Consider the following 25,674-nt stretch of genomic DNA (forward strand, 5'->3'; position numbering starts at 1 on the left):
CTCCTGGTATTTAAGAAAAAGAACAGCTAGGCTCTTTCTTGTTATGAAGACTCACAAAATAACATTGATGAGGTGCTAGAAGATGAACAAGTAAAGCCCAAGACTAAATGTATACTAATAATTACTCTAGGAAACAATAAATGATAAGGTTTACCCAATGGCACAAATTTCTAATAGTTATTTTTATGTGTGGCCAACATGTGCTAGGCCTATGAGTCCCCAGACAACTTCAATATCCATAGATTTAAGAAAAGAAACAATGTTTATCTATGTAACATTATCTTATTTGTATGGTATTTTATGCTTTTCAAAGAGTTATGCCCATTATTTCACTTTCACGATTGCCTACAAAATGTGAACACATAATACATAAAAGAGTATCAGCAAATAATCACCTCAAAAAAATATACAGACTCGACACAGCAGTTGTAATGTTGAAAAGTTTGGGATATATGCAACACACAATTCTATCAAACTAAAATTTTGTTTCTCCTTCTAAATATAGACATGGTACAACATACCAATTTACTCTACGGGAAAATAGACCTTGAGGCTTACAATCGACAAGAGACTATGTTTTCTAGTCACCTGGAAAACTGAAAAACACTGGAATCCAGAGGCTTGAGTTGAAGAGGTGATCTGCTTTCTTCTCTAATGGCTGGAAGCACATTAGGGCTATCAATTCCCTCATATCCAGTTGTCTTGTTATTCAATCCAGCCATATCTTGAACAGTAGGGATCTTTGGTGGATTACTGAATACCTAGAAAAGAAAGAAATGATTTATAAAAATCTCCAATTCAAACTAAATGTCAAAGGATGAGTCAATCCTTTTGATGCTAGGAAAGAATGCTTGGCCAAATAAAAAGAAACTGTTTCCTACACAAAACAAACAGCGCGCAGTAATGTACACTAGAACACTGAACCCAGGCACGTTCAGTTATCAACCTTATCAGCTGGACACCAACAGACCTCCCCCAACTCACTTATTGGCTCCTAGAGTCATCCCACCCCCAACATAAACCCAGGCCCTCTAATCACTGTCTAATTCTCTCTTGTGACCCAGTTTAAGGCTGAGAGTTTTCACTCCTCTGAGATCTGTGATGAGGGTCGGGGTGGAGGGAAAAAGCATTGCAGCAAGTGTCTGTTCTGGTTTTGGAGAAATGCATGCGAGAGACTAACACATATTCATAGTACACACACACACACACACACACACACACACACACACACACACACAGACATGCAGCTGGATCTTGTGGGAGAGCCAGGTTATGAAGATGGTATGAATGACAAAGGTGAGGGAATATACAGGGGAGGTAAACTGAATGAGGAGAGGGCAGTCCTAGGAAATCTCCCGATCTCTACATCAGACTATTAAGCCAAAACATTAGGGTATGAAACCTGATTATTCATATGCTTGGGTCTTGGCAGGATATCAGAAGAATTAGTATTCAGTCACCTCTATCCTCACCAGTCTGACCTACCCTGATTGAGTGGGTGGAAGGTGAATCTAACATGCGACTAGCAGATCTCTCTGGGAAAGAGGGTCAAGAGGGAAATCATGCAGAAAGGCAAGGTTGGGTAGGGAAGACATATGGGTGCTACGGTGGCTGCCAGGAAAGGAGAGTCCCTGAAAGGACGGCCAACCTTATTGCACCCTTCAGCGTCCGGAGCTGGGCAACCATGTCCGAGAGACAGTGCTCCTGAAAATTCAAAACAGCAGAGAGTCTTTATAAAGCCAGCCAGCCTGAAAGCGGGGATCGGGCAGGGGCACAAAGAACTACCCCTTCTTCCCAAGAGGGAGGAGAAAGAAATCACCTGTGAATCCTGGAAGAAAAGAGACAGGAAAACCAGACACTCAACAGGAGCAGCCTATGTGAGGATGGAACACAACCCTGAATTTTCTGTGACACTAAATGTGACAGTCACACTGTCCAGAGTCAGTAGTGAATCCAAATATGGAAAATAAATGATTTGACTCTTCTATTTTTAGTGATCTGAACATCAGTAGCAGTGGATCAAAGCAAAAGCAAAAGATCCAATGAAACAAAGACCACCAGAAGAAATTGTTTGTTATTTCTATGCAGCTTTCAAGATTGCTGCTTCCTTCAACCTGTGTCCTCTGTTGGGGAAAATTTTGTGTGAGAAAAGGAAGGGTGTGCACTGTCTCTCACCTGGTGTTTTTCATTTTCTATAGGCATCTTCTTCTTCTCAACAGTTTGATCTCTAGGAGAAGATAAAAGTGCTATTTAGTTCACTCGTGAAACTTCTCAGTTTGAAATGGATTACCAATTGTAGATTTAGGTTATTATGTTCCTTCCAAATTAGAAATACTGTGAGCCTCATTGAGTGACTAAGGGTGAGATTTCCAGTGCCCCACCAAAGAGTAGAGGGAGGGAGGGAAGGACGGGGAGGGGGAGAGAGACTAAAGATAATCACTAGTTGAGATGTTCAGGAGATGGTTAGAAGGAATAAAGAACTGGGAGAGCAGAGAGGTGAGGAGGGAAATCACTAAGAAATAAAAATCATAAATAAATAAAAATCTCTCTTCTCAAAACTCCTGTCCTATCAGGAAGGGTCAGGCTCCTCTACTCTATGATATGGTAGCACCATCTCATGTATACTCAACTGTTTCTTAGCTTTGCTCAAGTACAGGTCTTCATCAATGAGTTCTTGTTCCTCTGGAACAGAGCATCTCCTGCAGTACAGAGAAGACATCATCCTTCGGAAGCAAAATGTGTCCTTTGCTTTTACCCTTTACTCTCCTTACAACTATGACAGGCAGGTTAACAACCATCTAACGTTACAGAGTTCAGATTCCACCCATGTTACAAAACCTTGTTATATGTAAATCATGAGGAAGAGAATTTTAGGAGTAAAACCTGAAGGAAATACTAAAAAATTTATTCAATGGTCAAAAGTAATCCTAGAAACAAACAAAATTAATAACAATTGGAAACTATGTCACAACCATTTTATAAGGAGGTAAAGTAGCCTGGAAAGCTGTATCTCCTGGACTAAGTGTAAACAGACAGGAGATAAAGTACTCAAAACTGACACTTCCAAGCACTCAGTTCCCATTTACAATCCCATTTACTTTCCATGGAAAGGTAGCTTAGACATATCTGGAGAATAGGAGGGAATGGCTTACACATTATGGATCTAGATTTTATCTATTTAATTTCCTCCATTTTAGGCATTTCTACCCTAAAATGGATACATTTTAGCACCTTTTTTCTATCAGCATGTACCCTGCAGAAAAGGAATTGTAAGAAAGTCACAGCTGAAGTAAAGTAAAATGACTTATTATAAAACTTTGTGACTACTGAGTTAAATAAAAAAACTATTATATTGAAGTCAATGCCCATGGATATGCCAGGCACTATTTACATGTTGGATGCTGCATATGGTATATTAGGAAGACAAACACATAAACAAACAGCACTGAATGTACAATAGTTACTACTGTATAATTGATTCCACAGATACATGAAGAAAATTATTGACTCAATCTGGAATATAAATACTTTTTTCTCAAAGAGTTTACAATCTGATAAAGAACCAAAGCATACATACATGAAAAACAACTAAAAATAGAAAGCAGTATGTGAACAAACATCAAGAATCAAATACTGTAAGAAGTGAGAGTACAATCACTATAAACCATAGTCAACAGAAAAAGTATCACGCGAAAGACTTAAGCTCCCCAGGTGGATATGATTGGCTAGGTAGACAGAATGTAGGTCATTCCAAGCAACAGGAAAATGCTATCAAAGTCATGGAGGAGAGAGTAATCATGTGTGGGAAAGTGAAGCTACAGGCCGGGCTCAAGTGCAGGGTTTGTGTTAAGATACAATGAAATATAAGGCTGGATAGGTAGGTGGGGCCAGTTAGCATAAGGGTTTGAATGCCAGGCCAAAGGGTGTGGACTTGAGATGAAAAATGTTTTAGAATATAGAGACAAATCAGGAGTTACATTCAGGCATAATACTGAGTCCTGGAACCTTACCTGTACTTTGGATGGGAATTATAATAACAAAACCATCTTGCAGGTAATGAAGATGGATCAACATTGCCAGGAAGCTTCCTCCATTTAAGACACTCATCACACTGTACCCATGTCTGGTCAGGAATCTTCCTGAATAAAGGAAAACAGAAGTGTGACTGTATATCCCAGCTCTGTACTTTGTCTTAATTGGAAAGGCATAGCCTAAAAATAAAAAAACCTAATTTTATATATAAAATGTGTTAAAAATATTATAGTCTAGGTGCCTAAAATGTATATATTTTGAACTAAACAGATAAAATAATAATAGAACTAAATCAGATATGGATATGAAAAATAATAACAAGTATTAACATGGTGACCTGCCATCATTTATGGAGGTCAACTTTTATCCTGGAATCTCTTGCTCTAAGCAAACAATAGGATAATTTTAACTCTAAAATTTATTAACTTGGAGAAAATTTTATATATATGTTACTTTATTACCAAGAAATAAAAACCATAGAACTATTTTATTTGCTTCTGTCCAATCATGTAACAAGTTTAAAATGCATTTATGGGAGTCATTGAAACACTGTCATTAAAACGTCTCCCCCATTTCCCTGCAGAGACTCCCTATTTCTCTTTACTTTTTGCCCTCTCAAAAAAACCTTCTGTTTATAATATTTCTCTTTTTTTTTTTTTTTTTGAGACAGGGTCTCTCACTCTGTTGCCCAGGCTAGAGTCCAATTGTATCAAGGATATGAATGAACTGAAATTCTTATATACTGCTAGTGGAATGTCTTCCTTTCTTATTTGTAGTAACCTATTTCTCTTTACTTTTTTAACATGACTACCAGAAGATTTTAAATTATATATGAGGCACAAGCTGTATTTGAATTGGACATCGTTACTTTAGATTTTTAAATAATAGCATTTATCTGATCCTTAACATTTGCTAGAACTATACTTGTTTTTTATAACTACACAGTATTCCATCAAATGGATATACTAAGTGCGTTTAACCAATTTGTTATTTTTGCGTATTTAAGTTATTTCTTCCTTTCTTTCTTTCTTTTTTTTTTTTTTTTTGAGACAGGGTCTCTCACTCTGTTGCCCAGGCTAGAGTGCAGTAGTGTCATCATAGCTCACTGCAGCCTCAACCTCCTGGGCTCAAGCGATCCTCCTGTCTCAGCCTCCCGAGTAGGTGGGACTACAGGCGCGTACCACCATGCCAAGCTAGTTTTTCTTATTTTTGTAGAGATGGGGTCTCCCTATGTTGCCCAGGCTGGTCTCAAACCCCTGGCCTCAAGCAATCCTCCCACCTTGGCCTCCCAAAGCGCTGGGATTATAGGCATAAGCTACCACACTCCGCCCTGTTCACAATATTTCAATCAAAATTGTTTTAGGTTAGGCCAGGCGTGGTGGCTCACGCCTGTAATCCTAGCTCTCTGGGAGGCCGAGGCGGGCGGATTGTTTGAGCTCAGGAGTTCGAAACCAGCCTGAGCAAGAGCGAGACCCCGTCTCTACTAAAAATGGAAAGAAATTAATTGGACAACTAAAAAGATATAGAAAAAAAAAAAACTAGCCGGGCATGGTGGCACATGCCTGTAGTCCCAGCTACTTCGGGAGGCTGAGGCAGGAGGATCGCTTGAGCCCAGGAGTTGGAGGTTGCTGTGAGCGAGGATGACGCCACGGCACTCTAGCCCGGGCAACACAGTGAGACTCTGTCTCAAAAAAAAAAAAAAATTGTATTAGGTTGATATTCCCAAAGTTAATCTTAAAAAATAATATAAATTTGATTAAATTTCATAACTAAAAATGGTGGCTCCAGACCAAAAATTGGGTTAAAACTTATTAAGATAAAACTCTTCTAGAGTTCAACTCTTAAAATGTATACCGACTCCCATCCCCCATCCCAGACAACATAACACAGTCACATACACCTTAGAGTGAATTTGTTTCTCTGTGAAAAAAAGATGGCCTTTATATGGTAGAAGTAGTCCATATCTAAAGTGTAAAAGGCAGGCTGAAGTGGGAAGGGGGAGACTAGAGAAAAGGTACACAAAGCAGGTAAAGGGGTACCTTGGCCAATTTCACTAACATAATTTTTTAGCCTAGGACGGGTTTTGTATACGTTACATTTATACTGCTCTTATACTAGATATCTCAATAGAGTGGTGTGGTTCTTTTATGTCTTAGTTCAATAATTTTCTTATCATCTTAAATAGTACTTTTTTCTAAAAATAAAAGTAATATAAGCTCATGGAAAAACTGGAAAATACAGAAAGATATGCAGAAAAAATAAAAGAACCTCATAATTCTACCACTCAAATACAATGCCCTCTTCTTTTATAAAACTGTTTTAACAACAACAACAAAAAGTTTGTGTATATTTTTGGATCTACAGCTTCCCATCTCCTAGCTCCAGGCTGCTCCAGCCTTGCAACCTCTAAGCTCTAAGCTCAGGTCTGACCTCTGGTGTCTACATATTTCTAGACAGCCACTGTTTTACTTAGAGCCAGAGCCAGCAAAAAGCAGCTTCAGTACTAGTAGCAGGGGAGAGGAAAGGTCATATTAGCTTTGGTTCTACATGCGTATGCACAGAAGAGTCTCTTGCAAACGCCAGTGTTATACTCTTGGTGAGAAGCACACTTAGAGGCAGCAATTCTTTGCTTCAAGTTACATGCAGACCATGGTAGATCCTTCAATCCAGGCAGATAAAAGAAGCTTTTAACTCATGCTTGCAGTAAATAGGTAGTTGAGGAGGCTGTACTATTAATATATTCCCTTCATTTCATCCCTCGAGAAGGGTATAGCAGTTAAGAATTTAGGTTTAGGGAACCTGATTGGCTATATTTGAACCTTGGCTCTACCACTTCCTACTTGTCTAAACTTGGGCAAGTTCCTTAAGTTCTGAATGTATGAGTCTCTACACCTACAAAGAAGTAATAATAATATCTGTCTATTTCATAGGGTTGTTGTGATGATTAAATAAATTACTACATGTAAAGAACTTAGAATAATTCCTGGCACATAGGTACTCAAGAAATATTAATAATAACCATTATTACAATTCTGCTTCCAGCACACACACTTTCTCACAAGTATGCAAATATCTGTTTCACTGCATTAATCATTGCTAATCTGAAAAGCAAAAAATGGCATGATCTTAATTTGCATTTCTTTGAAAACCATGGAGGATGGATATGGAGCTGAGATCTTTAGAATAAGAAGATGGTGATATACACACAGCCATAAGGTTGCATTTTGAAACAAAATTTTATATCATACATTTGATGATTTCTATTTTAAAAAAACCAGTTGCTTACCCCCAAATGAACTTTTAACACTCTAATCTTTGTCTTGAGAGTGGTGTAACTGACTATATATATGTGTTCTTATACATTCTAGCCTCTGTAGAATGAATGCTCCTTTTCTGACTTACTGAGGTATGTCATTCTGTTCTGTGTGTAATTCCCTGTCTTAGATTCGATAAATTCTATTTTTTCTATAAAATTTTAGGTTCTTTATTTCTACTCTCAAATACTGGTACAGTCCCAACAATATTAACTAAAAATAAAGAGAAAGGAATACAATGTCTGAACATCTACTTTATGCCAGGTACTGTGCTAAAAATGTTCTGTCACCTAATTTAATATTAGGTGAAGTCACTTACTAAGCCAAGCACACCCAACTATTAAGAAACAGATCCAGATTTTCAACCCAGAGGTATCTGATTTAAATGGCCATTATCTTCCACTATATCACACTGCCTGTACTAAACTGACAGTACTAATATCTTTACATTTATGATCCAAACCACACAACTGTTAAACCAGAATGAAGGGGTTTAGAGAATGATGCAATTAGTACCTATGAGTTCCTATTTTTAAGTCAATTAAACTTCCAGATGTGAAAAGTGCCACTTTACCCTGGTTCCTTCCATTTGATTTATGGACATCATCTCTGATACTTTCTTTTTTTTTAATAGTCGGCATACTTTTTTATTATTCTCTTTTTTTAATTTCAAGATATTAAGGGGGTACAAATGTTTTTGTTATAAGAATACCTTGTATAATGCTTAAGTCGGGGCTTTTAGTGTGCCCGTCACCAGAATAGTGTTCATTGTACACAATAGTTAAGTTTTTAATAATTGGGAGCTAAACAATGGGCACACACAGGCCCTGGTACTTTCATCTTCTATATTAATTACTCACGGTATTGGTCTAGCTATGGCTGAGGTCTCAAAATTCTCTTGAGATGTTTTTTCCTTCCAGTAAGCATTGAGCTTCTGGGCGAGGGCATTTATTGTCAACCTGAAAGAAAATGCAAGAAGTATGTCAAAGTTCAGCACTTAGGGAACAATTTTTCGATTTTAAGAAGCTCCCATTTAACAGAAACCAACAATTTGGCAAATTTGGTATAGTTTTGAACATCTACACTTTAAGAAACTAAGGTGGGAATCCACTGCCTTTGAAAACTACATGTCAAAATGACAAAGTCATAATGTTGAATAGTCACTTTGATTGAAAAGATGAAATGGTCACAAGTACTAAAAAGTAGAGTTCTACAAATATTCAGGGCTTGTTGAATCATGGAGGGGTAGATAAGTTGACATCACAGACTATGACAGAGGACCAAACTGCAGAGCTAGGACAAGGCCAAATACTGATAAGTTGATTGTCAAATGACTGCAGGTAAATAATTCAGGAATAAGATGAAAGTCAAAAGATCAAATACTGTACCCTATCTATTATAAATAAAATAATAACTTCAATTTGTCTATATAGTTTCTCTTCATCCAAATGCTGATCACAGCAGTTAAAGCACCAATGGACAACAAATACTCCACAATATTCTCATTATACAGCTGTTGCTGGCTCTTGCTCTTTCTCCTTTACCTCCCTTCTCAAATGAACAACAGTAGACCCAGGGTCAACAACAAATTTAATTTGTCAAAGTCAAAACCTGAATTTTACTTGTAAAAACTGCCAACTTTCTAATTACTAATTCCTAGTTAATTCTACAACCCAGGATTACAACTGAATGTAGAGCTATACACATCTGGAATACTATAAACTTAGAATTTTTTTTTTTTGAGACAGGGTCTCATTTTATTGCCCAAACATGAGGGCAGCGTCATGATCATAGCTCACTGCAACCTCAAACTCCTGAACTCAAGTGATCCTCCTTGCCTCACCCTCCCGAGTACCTGGTACTATAGGCACACACCACGACGCTCAGCTCATTTTTCTATTTTTTGTAGAGATGAGGTCCCATTATTTTGCTCAGACTGGTCTGGAACTCCTGGCCTCAAGCGATCCTCCTGCCTCAGCCTCCCAAAGTACTAGGATTATAGGCATGAGCCACCGTGTTTGGCCCAGAATTTAGAATTTTTTAAATCTCTTAACCCCCTAGATTATTCCCCAAGGATTTTGCAGAGCTCTTCTCTTTTTAAAAGGAACTCTTTCTTTCCTCTACCTTACTTATATTAAATTAGATTCTCACTACACAGAGAAGAGTAATCATATATGAGCTCCCCTATAAACTCCTACTCCCCTTCAACCTGCCAATGTTCCTACCTCTACATTTAATGTTTATATCCTTCCCTCAAGTCAGATGAAGAACTGTTCCTTATTTTCTCTTAACCTCTACTTTAAAACAAAGTAGGTTAGATGGGCTTCTGGGAAGAAGGCAGAATAGGAGGCATGTGGAATCTGTCTCCTCACCTAGATAACAATTGCACTGGCAAAATCTGCTTGATGTAACTGTTTTGGAACTCTGGAGTTGACTGAAGGCTTGCAACTTCTAAGGGAAGGCTTAGATGCTAAACTGTGGTTAATTTTGTTCAATTTCAGTTTTTAGCTCAGTAGCAGCTACCCATCCTCCACTCCCAAACCTGTGCCAGGCAGCCCTGCATGTGTTCCAAGAGCAGCCTATAGGAGCCAGGATGGGCAAAAGGGATGTTGTCCTCCAAATATTATAGATTGGTGCTCTGATCACTGATTGCTGCTTCTGATCACAGAAGTGCAGACAAAAAGGCAAGCAGCCGTTGTATACCTCCCCATTGCTGTAAGCGTCTCCTCCTCCAGCTGAAATGAATCCACGGGATTCAAAGGCCAGGAACCGTTTTTGTCTTCCTTCATTTCTCTCTTTTTCCCCTTCTGGGAGCCATACATAAAGACTAGCACATTCAAAAGCAATCACACATATGGGGAAAATTAGAAAGTCACTATGAATGCCCAGGGAAAGGAGCGGGATCAGAAAAGAAGTGAGAAGACCTTAAGTTTACCTCCCAGGGTGATCCTCAACACAGAGATAGCCTACAACAATAAAATAAAAACAAAAACAAAAAATAGCAACCCCTGAGAAAGGAGGAGAATCTGATTTCCAGTGTTACCATATTATTAGATTCAAAGGTCCAGTTTTCAACAAAAAAAAATCACAAGGCATACAAAAGAAACAGGAAAGTATGGCCCATTCAAAAGGAAAAAAAGAAACCTTCCCTGAAAGAGACCTGGTAATGGATCTACTAGACAAAGACTTTAAAATAACTATCTTAAAGATGCTCAAAGAACTAAAAGAAGATATGTAGATAGTCAAGAAAACAATGCATGAAGAAAGTAAAAATATCAATAAAGAGATAGATAATGTAAAAAAAAAAAAAACCCAAAAGAAAGTCTGGAGCTGAAAAGTACAAAAACGGAAATGAAAAAAACACTATAGGAATTCCAAGGCAGATTTGATCAGGCAGAATAACAGGAACAGAAAGAATAAAAATGGAAAAGTGAATGGAGACTGAGGACTCTATGGGACACCATTAATGGTCCAACATGTGCATTGTGGAGTCCCAGAAAGAGAAAAGACAGAGAGAACACTTAAAGAAGTAATGGCTAAAAACTTCTCAAATTTGACAAAAGACATGAATATAAACATCCAAGAAGCCCAACAAACTCCAAGTAGGATGAATTCAGACACATCGTTATCAGAACCAAAACACATTATAATCAAACTGTCAAAAGCCAAAGACAAAGAGAGAATCTTGAAAGCAGCGAGAGAGGAGCAATGTATCACATTCAAGGGATCCTTGGGGTTTTTAACTCCACTTTTTGCTTTCTACATGATGTAAGAAAATACATTTAAAAGAAAAAAATTATGAGTCTAAAAGCTAGTATTATTGTAACTTTAGTTTGTAACTCTACATTTGTTTTCTACATAATTTAAGAGACTCATACGTTAAAAATTATTTACTCATGATTTTGGACACACAATATATAAAGATGTAATTCTGTGACATCAACAACTGGAAGGTGGTGATAGAGCTGTTAAGCTGTTAAAGGAACAGAATTTTTGTACGTATTTGAAATTAAGCTGGCATAAATTCAAATTAGAGTGTCATAATTTAAGGATGTTAAATGTAATTCCCATCATAACGACAAAGAAAATAGCTATAAAATATATACAAAAGGAAATGAGAAAGGAATTTTAATGTTTTGCTACAAATAAATCAAGTAAGCATAAAAGAAGACAACAATGTAGGAAATGAGAGACAAAAAAGCTATAAAACATATAGAAAATAACTAGCAAAATGACAAAACTCTCCTAAACAGTAATTACTTCAAATGTAAATGTACTAAACCCAGATTCACAAAAATATGATGTAATGAAAAGGAATGTAGCAGATTTGGGTACCTGGAAGTAGAGTGCTGCTATAATAAATATGTATTAATAAAATATGTAAGTGGCTTTGCAACTGGCAACTGGTAGAGGCTGGAAGAATTCTGAGGAGGGAGACAGAAAAAGCCTAGATTGCCTTGAGACTGTTAGTAGAAATATGGATGTTAAACACTTCACTGGTGATGGCTCAGAAAGAAGTGACAAGCATGGTAGAGAATATACAAATTGCCTTAGAGAATACTCAAATCATTGTGAACAGACTACTGGTAGAAACATGGATGTTAAAGACATTGCTAGTGAAGGCTCAGAAGGAAATGAGGAGCATGTTATTGGAAAACTTGAGAGAAGGTGATCCTTGTTACATAATGGCAGAAAGCTTAGCAGAACTGCGTTCTACAGTTATGTCGAAAGCAGAACTTGTAAATGATGCAACTGGATATTTTGCTGAGATCTCCAGGTGAAGTGTTAAAGGTGTGGCCTGGTGTCTTCTTGCTGCTTATGTAAAACGAAAGAGGAAAGAGATAAATTGAGGGAAGAATCATTAAACAAAAAAGAACTAGGACTTGATGGTTTGGGAAATTCTCAGCCCCTTTGGATTACAAAAGATGCTAAAATTTAGGAAAGCATGCTCTAGAGAAAAAGAGACAGTGGGATTGGACAACCTTTTGCTAATATCTTGGAAAAACCTAAAGGTCAGGTATTCAGTTACATAAAAGAATCTTTGAAAAGATTAAGCATGTGACTCACAGATCTCCACAGCTAACTAAGCTGAAGCCAAGAATAGATACAAAATTATCTAGGAAAGACCTGTCAAGTGCCTCTTGTTGGATGGTGTGAATATCCATTACATACATGGGAGACCTACAAAGTTCTTGAGAATGGCACAGTAACATAAAAACTTCTAGCTTGGACTGAAAGAAATGGAAAGAACATAAAATGAAAGAATGCTGTTGGACCCTCAAAATTCTATAGTAAGAAAAAGCAGGCTGATGAAACTACTCCACTGCAAACACAGGAAAAAAGAAAGATGACTTTGAGGATGAAACCATAAGCCTAGAGGGCAAAGCCTCAAGACTATAGGGTAGAGGCCTTGAAATTTAATGGAATTTGACTGGCTGGATTTTGAAATTGCTTGGGACTTATGACTCCCTTTTCCCTTCTGTTTTCTCTCCCATTTGAACTGGAATATATATAACTAGTATTCTGTGCCTGTCCCACCACTATATTTTAGCTGCAAAAAAAAAAAAAAGACATATCCACAGATGGAGAAAAATTTTGCTCCAAGATGCATCACACTCAGAGTATCACCCTTATGTGATTTAGATAAGGAGATTTGGGACTTGTGAGCCAATGACATTTAGATGAAATTTTAGACTCTGAGTTGATGCTGTAATGGGTTGAGACTTTCGGAGACACTGGGATGAGGTGAACATGTTTTGCACATGAGATGTAAGTGAATCTTAGGGGACCAGAGGGCAGACTGTGGTAGACAGAATAGTCCCCCACAGATGTCTAGGTCCCTAAAGCCTATGAATATGTTAGGTTACATAGCAAAGAGTAATTAAGGAATTAAGATGAAATTAAGATTACTCATCAGCTGACCTAAAATAACAAGATTATCCTGAATTAGCCAATGTAATCACAAGGGTCCTTAAAAGTGGAAAAATGAGACAGAAGAGTCAGAATCACAGAAGGAGATGTGATGACAGAAGCAAGGTCATTGGAATGATGTAATGTGAGGACTCAACCCACCATTGCTGACTTTGAAGTTGAAGGAAGAGGGCCATGGACCAAAGAAAGCTGGCAGCCTCTAAAAGTTGGAAAAGGCAAGGAAATAGATTCTTCCCTAGAGCCTCTCGAAAGAAATGCAGCCCTGTGAACACCTTGACTTTAGCCCAATGAGATCAGTGTCATACTTCTAACCTACAGAACTCTAAGATAATAAATAAGTGCTGTTTTAAGCCACTAATTTTATGGTAATTTGTTATGACAGAAATAGAAGAAAACTATTGTTTTTAGACAGAAGTTGAATATCACTGTATTTCCCTCAAAAATGTAAAATATCTCATGGCTCCCCTATGATTTCATTAGGTGTAGCTCAGCACATAGTTCAGGCAACAGTGGTTCTAGGACAGGGGTCAGCAAAGGGCCAGGGCCCAAATCTAGCCCACTGCCTGTTTTTGTAAACAAAATCGTATCGGACACAGCCACACTCATTCCTTTACTTACTGTCTACGGCTGCTTTCATACCACAGCAGAATTGAGTAGTTGTGACAAAGACCATATGGCCCACAAAGCCTAAAATATTTGCTTTCTGGCCCTTTTCAGAAAAAGTTTATCAACCTCTGCTCCAGGATATGGCCCTACTCTCCCCATCTAACTTGCTTTGCCTTCATTGCAGTTACATCCCATTATCCCCACTCCCCATATTCTTACCATTCTGAGTTCCTCTTACTACTTTAGCTCATGCTGCAATTCCATCCTGGAATTCCCTTCTCTCTCTTCTAAATGTTGTATGTTTAAGGCACATCTCAATTCATACCTTCTACCTAAAATCTTCCCTATCTATTCTATCAGGGCATTTTTCCTATTCCATACCACTTAGGTTTTGATTGATCAAACAAACATTTTATTGCTCTCTAAATTGTTCCATATATGTGACAATCTCTTATGAGACTGTAAGCTCCTCAGAGACAGGAACTATGTCTTGAATTTCTCTGGAAAATTCCACAAAGCCTAGCCACTGTGTTATGTACCAGTGGAGTGCACAGCTAATATGTGTTGATTGTATTTCTTAAACTGAAGTTCACTCTAAAAATGTTTTAAGTTTGAGTCCTGAAAGTTGCAGCTGAAATCTGATATCTACAACTGTTAAAAGTGATATTACAGATGATTTATTTGTAGACATTCTAGCAGTATGATGGCTGGTATCTCTTTTATCATTTGCAGTTTTAATATCTATAATACTCATAGAATGAGTTTGTGATAGCAGATAACTTTCTCCCTCAAATTCCTGTGTTTTAAAATCTGAACACCTTTTCAGATTTATTTTCAGATTTTATGTAAAATAAATTGAGTAAAAAAAGGTCAATGGTGCTAGAACTGGGACAAGAGTTATGCAAATTTATTGTTCTCAAAAGACTTTATGTAGGATAGTATACTAGTTTTCCATTTTTAATAAAACGTGTAGCAGACACTAAGCTACTTAAGCTAGAAATCCTATATGTTCAACTGAATAAGTCTATTGTCTAAAGACTATCTGTATTTGGATCCATTACAATCACCTCAAACTCATCATACCCAAACTAGACATTTAATGCCTCTAAAATTTAAAAGGTAGATTTGGGGTGGGGTGGGAGGGTGGCAACGATGAGATAGAAAGATATTAAATAATTTTTAATATCTAACATTTGAATTTCATAAATCTTAACTATTTAGGTAATCTTCAGAAATTCACTATTCCTTTCACTCAAGAGAAACACAATAACTTGGCTTTGAGACTTTTATTTGTCCACCCAGAAAACTCCAACTTTTCCTTCAAGCTCAAGCTCAGATATAATTTGCTTTGTGAAGCCTTCCTTGACTCCCCTATGCATGTTTAACGGTTCTCTCCACTTTGCATATAGCCCTCATTAAAGCAATTATTTTACAGGTATATAAGTTTCTTATTTGTATACACCTCATCAGACTTGTTCATAGGCATCAAGGATTCTTATTTTTCATCCTTATGTCCCTAGTACTTGGCACATACAAGCTATGTCATAATGCTTAATGAAAGAAAGACCCACCCCTCCCCAAAAGTTTTAAAACAAACTATTCTAATCTAGCTTAAACAACCCCTTTCTGTCTCCTAAAAATATCTCTACTGGTTCAGCCTCAATGTCAAGTTAATTTCTAATTCTTACCTGTCTGTCCTCCCCATTAAATCTAGATGCTTCCATGAAAGCACAATGTCTGCTCCAGAATATAGCCCTACTCTATCCATCTAACTTGCTTTGCCTTCACTCCAGTAACATCCCATTATCCCCACTCCCCAAATCCCCACTCTATAAATCTATTCACTCACTTCAAAACTTTTTTTGGAACAAACTTCAAACTGCTTTCTTCCTTCAACAGCAATAACTTCAGATCCACTCATCTCTTTTCATTAAGATCAATTCCAAAGCTCTTCGTTTCACCAGAAATATTTTACCAAATGACTCCCACACTCTTTCCATAATTTCTAAAGATAAGGTTTTTCTCAGCTAGACTCTATATATCAAGCATCAGTAAGCTTTAATTTTAAAATGAAATAATTTTATTGCTATTCTTGGAATATAGTTTTGAAGTAATTCTCAGTTAACTTATCTAACTGGTTTTTAAAGATAGTTTTAGAGATTTTAGAGAATAGAATCATATCTGAACAAACTATCAGAAGCACCTCAGGTTGGAAGTGACTCACCGGTACTCCTTGGTGTACTCAAAGTCCTGTTTGTTGTAGGCAGGTTTTAAGAAATTGCACTCAATGACTCCAATTACTCCCACACCTTCTCCACAAGTTGGCTTAGAAGAAAAATATTAATTGCAACACTTACATTACTGTTTACTGTGTGGAGGCATTTCCCTTTGATTCCAAACAACAATAGAAAGGTTACGTAAGAAAAGGCCATCAAGATCTAGAGAAACCTTTAGAATATACTTCAATAGACTGCAAATATTACACTGAACTGGAAACTCTGACAAATTCCAGGGCAGAGGTTTTTAAACTATGATGCATAGATCCCTAGGATTCTTCAGGGATTAAATAGCCATCTCTACTTCACCCACACTACCTCTACTTTCATCTGCTTTATATTCCAGGATTGCCATAAGATTTCATTTGAATAATTATACTGCTAAAAAAAATCAAGGTTATATATTACTGTTCTAAAGAAGTGAAATAAAAACGCATCTGAAAAAAATTTAAGGATGCTGTGTGATCATCACATCCTATATATTAAAATAAGCAATATTTCCATATATAAGGCCACCAAACAACTACAAAACAGTCAGACTTGCAGTGATCATTAATTATAAGTTGATTCGAGAAGTTTTGGGATTTAAAATCATTTTTTTAATGCTTTAATGGAAGAAACTAGCACACAAACACAAGTTATCTAAAGATGCTATAACAAGGAAATACAAAATAGGTTGAAAATTAGCTATCCTGGGCTTTATATAACTCTGTCCTACTATGTAGCATAAAGCAGTTTATCATTCTTTGTACTTTATTAATCTTATCTGTAAAGTAGGAATGAAAGGGATACTTGTGCAAATTACTACTTTAAATAATCATTAAAATATTAAAGACAATGATAACATTTGTATAGTTTGGTTTTAAAAATATTTTCAATGCGCAGAGGAAAGACCATGGAAGAACACAGCTGGAAGGCAGCCATATAAAAGGCAAGAGGAGAGGCCTTAGAAGAAATCAAACCTAATGACACCTTGACCTTGGACTTCCAGCCTCCAGATCTGGGAGAAAATAAATTTCTGTTGTTTCAGCCATCCAAAACGATGATAATAATAAAAATAATAAAAAATATTTTCACATAACTTATCCCATTTAAATCTCTCAACCCTGTAAGCTGTGAGGTAGGTTAAACAGGTAATATTATTATTGCTGTTTCCATTTTACAGGTAAGTAAATTGAGCCTCAGATAAATTAAATGACTTATCCAAGGTTACACAGCTTGTACATGGAAAATTCAGGACCCAAATCCTGGTCTTTAACCACCAAATTTTATGCACCTTCCACTATGCCTTATTGTCTCCCCAACAAAATGGACAAAGCTACCTTAAATACTAATAGGCTGGTATACATGGTGAAGTTGCTGGTGTTCTAAATCTACCTCTTATTAACAGCTACTTAGAAAATGCACTTAGTAAAGTTCCTGGGTTAATATCTGTGAAGAATGAGAGGAAGAAAGAATTTTTCAACACAAGAGAGCTCACTGGTAACACAGAGTTCCAGGATCACAGTTCAACAACCATCATAAGATGGGACCAGAAGCCATTAATGGGCCTATCCCCTTTGCAAATTTTAAATTCTCTTCCTATTCTTTTTAGCCTCCTATGACAAAGAAATATTAACCACTCACCTTTACCTGGCATCCCACCTTCTCAAAAGACTTTATGAGTCGGTTGTTATGATACATCATTATTCCAAACTGGTTACTATTCTTGCAAGAGAACCCAAAAGTGATTCTCACTTGCTTATTCTGAGAAGAAAAACATTAAGGAGACAAATACACACCAGGGGCTTCAGCAGACAAAATTTTGTACTATATTATAGCAAAAAAAAAAACAATCGAACACCAATGGATATAAATTGGTGCAACCTTTCTAGAGAGCATTTTAAAAATCTGTAGCAATAGCTTTAAGAATATTCTTAACTTTTGACTAAGTAACTCTCTATTAAGGAATTTATCCTACAGAAACAGGGGAGCCCACAAAGATTTATGAGTTACAGAGATTTTCCAATTATTATAATAGCAGGAAAAACATAAAAAATTAACATTTGACATAAGGAAATGATTAAATAAATGTTGGTATATTCACATGGTGTACTATGCAGCTCTTAAAATTATGTCCCTGAAAAAATATTTGAGAACATTAGGAAATGCTCAGATTATAATAACAAACATTATCTAAAATATATACACACACACACACACACACACGTGTAGAAAACACTATGAAAATATACCAAAATATCATCAGTGATGAAAGAATTCATAAATAATCACAAAACATCTTAACCCTTGCTAGTTGCTCAATTTGCAGCTAGGGCTTACAGGTTCTGATGAGAGTTGGAAATGGTACAATACGAATCTGTACGATTATATGCAACAAGGTAAGTCCTGCTAACCATACAAAACATACTGAAAGCAAAAGTAACAAAAACAAAATCATTTTCAAAGATAAAGGACAATGAATAGTCCTATAGTAATATATTTCGTGAAAAGAATAAGCTTGGATAGATGAAATTAAGAAATTAATTATTATAAGTAAAACATGAATACAGATGGGTTTTTAACAAGTCCTACTCAATTTAAAAACCAATGTAAGTGATAAAGATAAAAGTGAGACAGAGAAACTGAGATTTTTCATTAAAACAATTACTAAGAAACCTTCATGTCCAAATGAGTTTAATGAAAAGATACTTTTGTTACTTATTCAAAAAATGATCTTCATTACCCCTCTAAATGACAAGTTGCTGGCATCAAAACCATATGACAAATGGGCCAGTATGATACAAAGGCATGATATAAGTGAGTACATAACACAGCAATGGTTGGCTCAGAACATACAATGTTCTGGGCTCCAGAGGCTCAAAGCAAATCTCAAATAAGACCTATTCTAACACAAAAACAAAACAAAACTCCCCCATATAACCAAAACAAAATTCCATACCACAAAATTAACTTTTTTTTTTTATTTTGAGACAGAGTCTCACTCTGTTGCCCTGGCTAGAGCGCAGTGGCATCAGTGGCATCATCATAGGTCACTGCAACCTCAAACTCCTAGGCTCAAGCAATTCTCCTGCCTCAGCCTCCCTAGCAGCGGGGACTAAAGGCATGCACACCACCATGCCCAGCTAATTCTTCCATTTTTTTATAGAGACGGGGTCTCATTCTTCCTCTGGCTGGTCTCAAAATCCTGGCCTCAAGCAGTCCTCCCACCTTGGCTTTTCAAAGTGCTAGGATTACAGGTGTGAGCCACCATGTCTAGCCTGTACACTTTTAAAATTCCAAATTATGGGGTGGGGATACACTGGGGTAGGAGAGTCTCCAAATTAGTATAAGGAGTGAGAACAAAGTAAAAAGAGGAGGCCTTTGATAATTGAGAAATAAATAAGTTATCACCAATGATCTTGTTCCTCGATGACCTTGGGGGAAATTGTATTCAGAGTTTCATTCTAAACGTGCCTACAGTGAATCTGTTTGGTCCAAATTGTAATCTGGGAAGGTAACTGGTTTAATGAAAGGGGACTGACAAGAGTTGAGGTACACATAGAATGCATGCAGAGGAGTTGCCCTGACAGAAACCCATAAAAGAAGTTATAGACAGAAATATGTTATATCCTAAAATAGTAGTTGTAAAGCACTTCTTTAGACTGGCTCTGTTAAACCTACAGCACTAACATCCTAGCCTACGTACAGTGTTAGTATAACTAACGTCCCTATGGATGCTAACAATGCTAGCTCTGGCTCTATTAAGTTGGGTTTGTTTAGGACTTTAAAAGAGTTTCCTAGTAGACAAGATATGTGTTCCTAAAAAGGAGAAAATTGATCTGCTCATGAGTAAAAACAACATGGCTTTTAAAAAGGGGAACAACAATTTCTCATTTTTGGTCAGAAAAAGAAAGACGAAGCAAGCTAGACAGTTCCTTTGATAAAGCAAGCAGAGTGTAAACGTGTTTCACTCTTGTTTCTTGGGCCAAGAGTGGTACTTAGCTACTAGGAAATAAATTAAAACAACATTTCTTCAGAACTGCATATGAGTTCTCACCCTTTCGAAGATATTTTGCCCAAAAAGCCATCAACAAAGATGCACCTAATTTCCATAGTTCATCTTAAGATTTTCTCTCGTATGTGAAATCCGTTTCCAATGCAATTGAGGGTAGAAGTGAAAACGAATAATAGCTCCTCTAAGTAGTAGCTGCCATTATGAGAAGTACTAGGAATTTTATGTGAAATCTGTTGAAGATTCATCTCACCCTAGAAAATCAACCTTTAATTTCCACTCTTAACGTCAATCAATGTAAGTCTAGACCCGTTATGACAAAAATCACACTATATCCAAAAGATTAACAAGTTCTAGCCAACATTTTGCTTATTTCAATCAACATAATATTTTTCAAAATTCCAGTATAAACTAAATGATATGGATTGTTCCTTATGGTAGAGATTCTCAAACCCGGCTGCTGATTAGAATCAGCTGAGGATTTAAAAATAAATAAATATTTCTTATTATTAAAAAAAAAAAAAAAGGATTTTAGGCAGCGCATGGAAGCTCATGCCTATAATCTCAGCACTTTGGGAGGCCAAGGTAGGAAGACTGCTTGAGGCCAGGAGTTTGAGACTAGCCTGAGCAAGAGTGAGAACATCTCTATAAAAAAAAAAAATTAGCTGGGCATGGTGGTGTGCACCTATATTCTCAACACTTTGGGAGGCAGAGGCCAGAGGAGCACTTGAGGCCAGTAGTTCAAGACCAGCCTGAGCAATACAGTGAGACCTCCCCCCAGGACCCCATCTCTACAGAAAAATAGAAAAATTAGCTAGGCATGGTGGCATGCACCTGCAGTCCCAGTTACTTGGAGGCTGAGGCAGGAGGATCCCTTGAGCCCAGGAGTTTGAGGTTGCAGTGAGCTATTATGATGCCATGGCGCTCTACCCAGGGTGATAGAGTGAGACTCTGTCTCAAAAAAAAAAAAAAATATTTCAGAATCTACCAAACAAGAATGTCCAAAATGTCAGGACTCTGTATTATTTTAACAGTTTCCAGGTGATTTCCGATAAAACAGGTATATAGATTAACATTTAAGAAATACTTCCTTAGAGTACACCATAATAGGATTTGTATTACAACACACATTTTTTAACTGGAGAAGCAAAGGTTTTATTTTTCTGTGCCAACCTGAAATGAAAAGGTCAATTTCATGTAGTTGTAAGGATACTGTGAAGGTAGGTTTATATATATCATATCCTACATTGGCCAGGCTCTTGGCAATTATCTGGGTAGTCACCTTCTTTTGACGCAGAAAAATTTTCATTCGTGGCTTCATGTATAGAATACCACAAAATGCCTACAGAACAGTGAAGGGAAAGTTATTATGTGATATTGCCAATTCTACTGACATCCCCATAAAACACTGCTAGCAACTGATGTCTATTCTGGGCAAAGATTTGGCTCAGTTTCTAAACCTTGTTACTCTACGTCAACTACCACACTGAAGTGCTGCTGACTATATTAGCTAAACTTTTTCAGTGGAGACAGTGAAAAGGAATCCTAGCAGAAGGTTAAAAGGTTGTCATCTTTATATAATTAAAATGAGATCCTGTTCTATAATACCTTCATGTTATAAGAAATCTTACCTCTCATTGTTGAAGAAAAACCACTCTTACTCACCCGTAAAGAATATTCTGTTTCTGGTAGCTCAGAGGTAACACCACCAGTCTCTTTTTCTTCTGTGTCAAAGTCTGATACCAGGATGTCATATTGATCTGTGTCAAAGTCCAACTCAGACTTTCCATCTTTATTTCTGGGTAAAAGAGACAAGGACCAATCTAACAAAACTGGCTCCAAAGGACAAAAAATGCACTAGGAACCCAAGAGAAAGGAAACAATATGAACCAAAATTCAGGTATCTTATTTCTTTCCCTGACTACCAATGCAAAGGAACTACAAACTACTTGGTTTGAGGACCACATAATATTTAAGGGTATTTAAGGGTTTAACAGAGGTGGTGATGCCAAGTTCATAAGGAAAGAAACAGAGAAAGAATATGGAAAGTCTGTGATCTGATAATCAAATGGAAGTCAGCTATCCTCAAAGCAGGATCTTAAAATAGATCCCAACTTTCCTTGGTACTGTTAAGTAAGTCACTCAACATCACTTTTCCCCACTGAATAAATAGATGAATTAAAACCTACTTCTACTAACTTCAGACTAATAAGATACCATGATTTCCCTAGATATAATCTTATTTCTTAGAAGGAAAAAATTGTTATAAAAACAGCATATACTTACTAGTCCTCTAGAATATCATTTATAGAATTATCACTTAAACATAATAGTACTAATATTCCTTTCATAAGGACCTTTATTCTTCCCATAATCTTTTTGGGCCACTTAGCTTTGGTCCATTCCAAGACCCTGAGCTATATCACTAACCACTGCCAGGGGAAAAAGATAAGAACCATCTTTGTTCCTGGAAAAAAAATTCAAAAACAAATGATGGATATTAGAGAAAATGTATATATCGGAACAATAGTTCCCAAAATTTGTTCTGTGAAACAGTGAAACAGTAGTCCCTCAAGATACTCCTAAATAAGAAATAAATAAAAGTTGTATGATCAAATAAAATTGAGAAACAATTCTTACCCTCACATGCTCCAGTGATACCTCCCCCTCATACTTCAGACTGCATAAGCTCAGAGCTGCTGTGTTGAAAATGTACTTCCTTTTTCAGGGCTGGACCAAAGCCACTATGGTATATAGCCTTATGAAGCCCATGTCACTGTATAATACTAATAACATATTCTGGATTTTCCAGGATAATCCTGATTCTTACTACCTCACCCCACCCTAATGCATAAACCCTAAGGTTCCTTGTCCTCCTTGTCCCTGTCCCTGACCTTCCCCATCTGAGAAAAAGAAGTCTGAAGAAACGTGTTTAAAAATTGGGAAATACTGCACACTATACTGCTCTCTTAAATATTTTCAATGCACATTAGTATATATATTTAAAGCCTCTGATAAGTCCTAGAATAAAACAGCATGGTAAACTTTGTTTAAACCAGCTTTTCCCAAATTTATTTGACCATGTAATCTTTTATTCATACAGGTTGAGTATCCTTTACCTGAAACACTTGGGACCAGAAGTGTTTTGGATTAGGGACTCTTTTTTTGGATTTTGGAATATTTGCATTATACTTACTGGTTGCGCATCTGTAATCAGAAAATCGAAAAGTGAAATGCTCCAGTGAGCATTTCCTTTGAGCTGTCATTTTAGCACTCAAAAAGTTTCAGATTTTGGATTTTGGATTTTCAGACTAGGGATACTCAACTGGAAATACCTCAGGAAAATGATCCTTTGTAATGCAAATTATATTACTTGAGGTTTTCTCAGTAGGACATGGGGAAGATCTAAATTACCAATGTGTGAGCCATTATACTTTTTTTCCTTTTTTAATTGTAAGTACAGTACTCTCTATATAAATGGGGTCTCACTATGCTGCCCAGGCTGGACTCAAAGTCCTGGGCTCAAGCAATCCTCCCGCCTCAGCTTCCTTAGTAGCCGGGACTACAGGCGTGCACCAGCTTACCCGCACTATTTTTATGTAAATTTTACCCAGCTAAGAAATAAGACTAAATACTTGACCCAAGGAGAAAAAGAAGAATGAGTATATCTGACAATCTGTTCTATTAAACATACCAGTAATACATCTCTATTTTATATTAAAGGTTTTTAGGTTGTAGTGTTTAGGTTTTAATCCACTCCTAAATGTATTCCATTCCACATGCCAAGATTAAACAAACAGCACATTGTAGAGTATTTCTAGATTGTTTTATTAGTTCTAAAGACATGATCTTAAGCCAATCTCATTAGTTAAAATTCATCTGCATCAAAGATTTTTCTACTTCTAATCCAACTACTCTGAAAGCACTAATACAGAGGTCCTTATTTTTTATAGATCATGTTATTCATTGTTACTCTTAATTTCTTTCTCATACTTCATTTTCATTGTCAAACAGGTAAAATAACTATCATTTACCAATCTCAAAACAATGCCTATGAATATGAAATAGATATTTATAAAGGACTCTGAGTATCTTAGAATAATGTTGAACTGTACTGATTATTTATGGCAATAGCCTCAGGATATGTTTCCACCTTAAATGTGCCACATTTTACCAGTAAGAACCATTATCTCAAACAGAACTGTGGTTCTAAGAGAAAGTTATGGAAAGGTATACAGTGAGATAGAAATATGTATCAAAATTCATCTACTCTGCTTCTCTAGAAAGATTTATTAAAATGTGCTTCATCATACTACCTTTCCTTATTAGAATCTCTCACCCTTGGAATACTATACCTGCGGATGTTCCAAATGAGAACACGAGTGCCTTTTTTGCCTGGGATGGCATCAAACTGGGATAGCAGGTCATTTTCACTGTTGAAAATTGAATAGTTCAAGATGGCTTCTAGGCTGGGCAAGGAATCCTCAGTAACAATCATTTTTTGTAAAACCAAATATAGTCAAAGAAAAATTAATATTTTAGGATGCTGTCAAGTATGAAGATCTGCCTTTTGGGTTGCATGTTTAGACAAAACTACGGACATAAAGCATGGGCATTATTGCTAGGGAAGAAAGGAAAGGGGGAAAATGGAGAAAGGTTGTAGAGACAAACACCAAAATCAGTTACCCCTGAAGAGTATAGCTTCAAAGCTATAATGCAAACAAAGGCCTACATTTAAGACAAAGATCAAAGTCTGAATTTTTAAACTCTTTGGAAGCAATGAATTCAAACCTTGCTGCTATGCTGTTCCAGTGAAAACAACCTGGTGTCTAATAGAAATAACTATACAACTGTTATTTGTTATAGTGAAATGAGCTATTTTATCAGATAAGCTGATAAATAATGTTTCTAGGAGTATGAATGCTGATGTAGCTACCCTTAGGGGGAAAAAAGGGAAGGCCCTGGGAACTTTACAGTGGTGGTGGTGGGGGGGGGAGAGATATACTATATAGATCAAATAGCATGACAATGAAAATATCAATATACCAAAAACATTTCTAATCTTCTGTCAATGACTCACTTATTTTTAAAATATTTAATAGAGGACAATTTCAGTTAAACTTAAGACATTTGAATACCTCTTTATGAAAACTTTTGATAGCTACATTTGACCTGAACTGGTTCCTATCAAAATAGTCAAATTAGACTCATTTTTAACCAACATTCTCCATTTCCAGAAAGGATATTGTTTTGCTGGTTGAATGGAACAATTGGTACAATAACTGCTTGGGCCTGGACACATTCCAGATAGGTCTGTGACAGGAGTCCAACAGTGAGAGTACCCCCATTCTTGGTGAAGACAAGAGCGTCCTTTCCTAGCCGCATGGAGCCTGATTTGAAACCATTACCAAAGACCCCGATGGGACACTGGCTCTTCCTTATTTCTTTATCTGTAAAGCCAAAGCTGTAATTACACAAGAAAAAAGAAATCAGAAAGGTAAAAAGCATTCTAAGATAGGTG

General features: G+C 36.7%; 1 protein-coding gene across 2 annotated transcripts in view; it reads right to left on the reverse strand.

The window, feature by feature from the left end:
- The window catches only part of MORC4 (MORC family CW-type zinc finger 4), a 53,194-nt gene that overhangs the window by 14,883 nt on the left and 12,637 nt on the right, over positions 1-25,674 (reverse strand). For both annotated transcript variants that reach the window (XM_012645709.1, XM_012645700.1), the window contains exons 4-14: positions 25,400-25,617; positions 24,509-24,656; positions 21,819-21,951; positions 21,367-21,495; positions 17,786-17,905; positions 16,108-16,208; positions 8,207-8,305; positions 4,011-4,139; positions 2,631-2,699; positions 2,176-2,227; positions 589-761 (exon numbers count right to left, since the gene is read on the reverse strand). In XM_012645709.1, coding sequence (XP_012501163.1) covers positions 589-761; positions 2,176-2,227; positions 2,631-2,699; positions 4,011-4,139; positions 8,207-8,305; positions 16,108-16,208; positions 17,786-17,905; positions 21,367-21,495; positions 21,819-21,951; positions 24,509-24,656; positions 25,400-25,617 — 1,371 coding nt within the window. The remainder of the gene's footprint in view (positions 1-588; positions 762-2,175; positions 2,228-2,630; positions 2,700-4,010; positions 4,140-8,206; positions 8,306-16,107; positions 16,209-17,785; positions 17,906-21,366; positions 21,496-21,818; positions 21,952-24,508; positions 24,657-25,399; positions 25,618-25,674) is intronic.

This window comes from Propithecus coquereli, unplaced genomic scaffold, assembly GCF_000956105.1.
Source record: "Propithecus coquereli isolate 6110/MARCELLA unplaced genomic scaffold, Pcoq_1.0 Scaffold104, whole genome shotgun sequence".
In the NCBI taxonomy this organism is placed as follows: Eukaryota; Metazoa; Chordata; class Mammalia; order Primates; family Indriidae; genus Propithecus; species Propithecus coquereli.